At 36.7% G+C, this 6000-nt stretch overlaps 1 protein-coding gene across 2 annotated transcripts in view; it reads right to left on the bottom strand.

The window, feature by feature from the left end:
* Positions 1-6000, bottom strand: part of DNAH3 (dynein axonemal heavy chain 3) — a 196481-nt gene continuing 190481 nt past the window's right edge. Inside the window, exons 58-60 of one of the 2 annotated variants that reach the window (XM_031942288.1) lie at positions 5107-5311; positions 4406-4543; positions 1-1357 (exon numbers count right to left, since the gene is read on the bottom strand). In XM_031942288.1, coding sequence (XP_031798148.1) covers positions 1004-1357; positions 4406-4543; positions 5107-5311 — 697 coding nt within the window. In that variant the 3' untranslated portion in view covers positions 1-1003. The remainder of the gene's footprint in view (positions 1358-4405; positions 4544-5106; positions 5312-6000) is intronic. The other variant, XM_031942286.1, reaches the window with a different exon arrangement.

The raw sequence follows: 6000 nt of genomic DNA, 5'->3' as shown, positions 1-6000 counted from the left end.
CTGAAAACAAATATTTAAATTTTCAAAAATTTCTTATTTCTTCTTACTTTGGACTGGTTTTGCCTTTATTCAAAACATCTGCCCACATAAAGCAAGTTTTATTTTTAAAGTTTCATTTTCTTAAAAAAGAATCTCACCTTCTATTCTAGGCAACATAGTCTTAAAGAATCTTGTCCTTGGACATGAGAAATGTTAATTTTTTTTTAAACCAGCCATTAAACAATTCTCAAAAAAGTAGAATGATTCTATTTCCTTATTGGCCTTTAAAAGAATTTAAATTTTTTTTTTTTTTTACACCTTATCAATCCTGCTAATTTTACATGTCTTAGAAGAATCCTGGGGTTTGTAGACACATCCCAATTTATTTTCCTTAAAGAAAATGATTTTCCCATGAAGTGATTTTCCATATGCATTCAGTTAGAATGAAAGTCACTTAAGAAAGGACACTTGTTATCAAGCATGGTTTTGTGTCACCTAACAAAATAACCAGGCTTTATAGCAGATATATCAACATAAAGAGGAGGTAGAAACTAAGTGTAAGAAAATTCTATTAAAACACTGACCAGACTGATTGCTTTGTTTTCTTTCCTAACTCCTTCTGAGCAGAACTGTAGAACAGCAGAGAGATGAGTGGAACATAAAGTATAGAAACAGCAAAAAATATACCCAAAAAAGTGATTAACTTATTAGTATCCCAAGAGAAGCAAAATGATATAGTGGATCTAGCATTCTCAGACTCTGGAAGACCATCTCAAGTCTGATACATATTAACTGTGTGACATTGAGTAAGTCACTTAAGCTCTTGTAACTTAAGCAACTCTTAATTAATTTGATAAATTATAGGCTCCCCGAGACTCAGTTTCCTGATCTGTAAAATGGACTATGGGACCTCTGAAGTCCCCCACCAGTTATTATCATCCTATAATCTCTATATTTATGAGATTATAGTTACTGGCCTAAGGAAAGTTAAGTATATACTAGAGAGTAAGTAGGAGATATCTTTTTAATCATCCAGCTGGCACAGTGATGCCACGCCACGGTTTATCCAGTGCATCTGGGACATCATTGTAGGAAGCTCAATGGAAAGGACATAGTTGGTTGAGTGGCCAGTAGTGGATAGAGTGCCTCTCCGGGCACTGGTTTTGTAGACAGGACATTGATAAATGTTATAATGCAGGAATGTGGAACTTTCTCCTGGTTTGAGCCAAATGATGGGGAGAGGGTCATAAAGAATCTTAGGGAAAGACTCTCCGATTTCCATAGTAACCCTGTCCCACCGAGCTCCTTCCAAGAAAAGGCCTTTGATAAAAGCTCCATCTTCTGGCTTCTCTTCTACAGTTGATTCCTGTGAGGTCACCTGGAAGAATGTACAACAGTTTTTGGTTGGGTTTTTTTTTTTTAGCATTTATCCTCTGGGACACATAAAGCATTGCATTCAAGTATATGAAAATAGCTTAGAGTTATTTAGCATTTTCTTCTTACCTCCTACATCTATCAGTGACCAAATCCCATCAATTCTATGACTATAACATCCTGACTTCCAGCCCTTCCTTTACTCCCAGGGCCATCACCATTAAAACAGGTCCTCACTGGCACTTGCCTGGGTTATTATTCCTTATTTCCTAACTTCAACCAATCCATTTGTCATCTGCCAAAATAATAGCTTCTTCTTCTTTCTTTTTTTTTTTTGGCTGAGGCATTTGGGGTTAAGTGACTTGTCCAAGGTCACATACATAAGAAGGGTTAAGTGTCTGAGGACAGATTTGATCTTAGGTCCTCTAGACTGGCACTCTATCCACTGTACCACTTAGCTGCCCCAGAATAATCTCTTCACATACAGAATCTGTTCATATCTCTTCTGCTCAAAAATTTTTAATGGCTTACAATGGTTCACAAAATAAAGTTCAACCTTCTGTGTTTGACACTGAAAGAACTCTGTCATTTAGTCACTGCCCAGCCTTATCTTATGTGGCTCCTCCCCATGTACACTCCATTCTATTCAAAGTGAATGAACTATTCTTGCTACCATTAATCACTTTCAACATATCTATCACTCTCCTACCTCTATGCATTTTCTCATATTGTTTTCTATTACAATTATCCTGCCTCTCCCTTCCGGCCTAATGAATTCCTACATATTCTTTAAAGCTCAACTCCTACATGAACCCATCCCTAACAGCCTGCCCCATCGGACTTTACCCAGCACTTTGTTTTATATCTTTAACACATCCATCCTGTCATCTCTTTGTGTCTTTTCTCCCTATTAGACTATAATCTCCATGAAGGCAAAATCTTTTAAACATTTAAACTTTGTTTCTTTCCCTGAATACTTAACAAGGCTCTTTCACACTGCAAGTATGTAAATATCTGTAAATAAATGAATAACTTCTCAGGAGCCCAGAAAACTATCTTTCTATATATATTATATGCCTAGTTTTCCTGGCTATAATGACATCCCCTAGACTCAAGAGGAGTCTCCAATCACCTGGGAAGTCCAGATTCTTTTTTTATTTAATAGTATTTTTTTCCCAATTATATGTAAAGACAAATTTTAGTATTCATTTTTGCATTTTGAGTTTCAAATTTTTCTCCCTTGCCTCTCCTTTTCCTTAAATGGTAAGCAATTTCATATAGATTAGGTACAATTATGGAAAACAAGTTTCCATATTAATCATAGTTGTGAAAGAAGATACAGACCAAAAGGAAAACAAATAAATTAAAAAAAAAAAACAAGATAAAGTGAAAATAATATGCTTCAATCTGCATTCAGAGTCCATCAGTTCTTTCTCTGGACATAGATGTTATTTTCCAACATGAGTCCTTTGGAACTGTGGATCCTTATATGCTGAGAAGGGTCAAGTCATTCATAGTTGATTATCATACAATGTTGCTGTTGTGTACAAATGTTCTCCTGGTTCTGGTGGTTTCGCTTTGTGTCAATTAATACAAGTCAGACAACTCTTTTTAAGAATTTTAATTAATTATTATTAATTAAATTTAATTAAGAATTTTTAAGAATAGTAGACAAATTGCTGATCTGCTTCAGGGGAGGGAGTTTTCATACTAGGAAATCTCTATGCTTATAAAATTACAAATCTGAACCCTTCATCTGCTGCTAGGGAGGAAAATTGTCTCTATCAATCCAGATTTGTACCTGTTCTGAAGTTTAAAGTCTTAAGAGAATTGTTTGGTGTGATAGAAAGTTAAATGATCAGTTCTGGGTCAAGAACCCAGGCTTCTCTGGCCCCAAATCTGCTCTCTCTCTCTAATCCCTATGTCATACACATACCTATCTGTATATATGTATGATTTTGGAGTTTGCCCAGGACTTTACATATAATCATATCACTTGAAGCTATTGTGAGAAAACCACAGAACCATTCTATAGTCTCTGGGCAAAAACTACCACCACACTTTGATTTATTCTTAATGAAACCCAAACTCTTAGCCTGACATTCCAGGTGCTCCATTACCTATCTTGGGTTATCCTAGCTAATTTCTTGATTGAAAATTCTATTATTCAAGGATTCTGCATTGTCACAATCATGCTGAATGATTACTATCATTCCTATATTTGTCTTTTTGGCCCACACCTCCAAATACTTGAAAAGCAATGGCAGGGTGGATAACACGATAAGGTTCTAATCCTGGCCAATCTTACTGCTTTCACTGTACTGCTACCCCTTGCTTTTTGGTGGGGAGAGTATTTTGGGAGGAAGAAAAGGGGTATTGCCCCAGGTGAAAAAAAGTTCTAATTACAACTCTAGATTCTAAATAATTCTGTTCTTGCCATTAACTCAGTGTGTAACCATAAGTAAATTTATTTCCAAATCATCTTTTAACCTATATTTCCCAATTGTGAAGCAAATGGATTGAAGTGGGTAATCTTTGAGAACTATTCCAGTTCTAATATTCTACTGACATAAGATAATTATATGCCTTTTCTGCTCCCTTTCTCTATATGCTTTGTTAGTTCAGTGCTTAACCAGTAATGTACTTGTTTGCTTTTTCCATAATCTTCAAAGTACCACTTTATCATATTCAGATGCAAAGCTAAATAGTAACATTCTTCAGGATGAAGGACCCAACCAGATTGTAAAGGCATCATTAGAACTCACAGCCAAACTACTGCTTTCATAGTATGGAGGTGACAGGATGGAAATGCAGTTAGAATCATGGAAACAGATGCCAATGGGAATAGCAACCTGGGCCACCTTTCAAGAAAAAAGTTATCAAATTATCCATCTCTTTAGCTCAGTAAATGAAAGAGACAGAACAAGAGGAGATCCTAGGATCATCAGTTATAATCAACTGATCAACTGGATCAACTGATCAAAAGGATCAACAACAAAAAGTTTTGTTTTCACGATGGGTCCTTGAACTAAACAACCTGAAGCCACCTTACCTCAAATTGAAATCCAATGTGGTCAATGGGAATGGTGTATTTCCTAGCAAAATTCTGGGAAACACCTGTTAAAAAGGACTGTGTGAAATAGAATCCTGAAATCCAGAACACATTTGGGGGTCCATTTTTAATCCACTCCTGAGGAAGCAAAGGAACAAAGTAAAATCAAACCACAGACACTCGCACAAGGGGGAAATGGTCTAGATCAGAGAGAAGCTTGTTTATATTGGTAAAAATGAGACTCTTAATATTCTCCTCCCCCTCACAACTTACTGTTTCTATTCTTTTAAAAAAAAAATCCCCTTTTAAAGCTTGGAAATAGCAGAACTTAGCTTTCTAAGTCACCTCCTCTACAAAGTCTTTTCTTAACAAGTCCATCAATCATTTCATCATTCCACTGCCCATTCTGTATTGGTATTGTTGATGACATTTCTTTGGACAATAATTCAAATTATATCTTTGTCATATGGATTTATCCTACTATCTTGTCTTGCCTTCTGTTTCTTTATAAATAATCTCTCTTTATCCTTAACTTCATTTTCCCTCTCTTCCCAACTCATGAAAGAAAGATACCCTGTAAAGAGTAGGCATTGGCACCATATTGTTGGTTGTATGGTTGCCAACCCCCAGTCTATTCATCTACTCTCTCACTGTTCTCTCCTCCCCAAACAAAACTATTAGGTGTAATGGATTTCTGTTACCTCGAAGAAAGTTAGACGTGCCAGGAGATCAGACACATAACCACCTAGGGGCTTCAGAGATGGGTATGACTTTGCTGCCCACATGCCTGGCACTTTTCCCACTAACATACTGTTGAAGACATCTTCTAGCTCTGAAGACATTAGGACTTGGCCTTTGATGGCTCTACCCAGGTTGATCAGACTGCTCCGAACCACTGATGTCAGTCTGTGGGAGACAGAAGTCAAGCTGAAATAATATTTCTAGACAGGGATCATTTCTTCCTCCCATCCCAAGTGTATTAAGGCAGATACTTTCCTTTTTTATTATCACAATAATAAACAGAATAGATGAGGTGACTAGAATTTGACTGAGAGAAATTAAAGAGCTTTACTATTCTCCAGGGAGGTTTGCTGGAATCTACAGAAAATTTTTCTACTTTAAGGGAGCCCAGACAACAAGGATCTCTTTGTCCCATATAAGACCCATTCCCTGGACCTAAACTTGACTGGAAACAAACTGAAAATGCAAAAGGCTCAATCAACAACAAAAGTCTATCATCTCCAAGGTTCTATGGAACCTTGACTCATATGTTTAGTTTCTTAGTATTTCAAAGCTGGAATCATCAGTGGGATAAAGCAAATTAGGGCCCCGAAAGGGAAAGTGATGTTGGGCTAGGAAGAAATATTGGTACCCTGTGGTAAAAAACTAACAAGCGAAATAATGAATTGAGCCTCCCATGCCCCAAACTAATCCTTTATGTTGCTGCCCTATCAGTCACTATCACTCCATTATATTCCTGTCCAACTACTATCACTGAGAAAGTCTTTTTCCCTTCCTTCCATACACAGTCTCTGAGGACACTCTTGGTGTTTACTTTAACCTGATTCCACCAGAAGTTGAGGGAAGTGATTGAA

Source organism: Sarcophilus harrisii, chromosome 1 (assembly GCF_902635505.1).
Source record: "Sarcophilus harrisii chromosome 1, mSarHar1.11, whole genome shotgun sequence".
In the NCBI taxonomy this organism is placed as follows: Eukaryota; Metazoa; Chordata; class Mammalia; order Dasyuromorphia; family Dasyuridae; genus Sarcophilus; species Sarcophilus harrisii.
The sequence above is the reverse complement of the archived record's forward strand: the minus strand, read 5'-3'. Positions and strand labels throughout refer to the sequence as shown.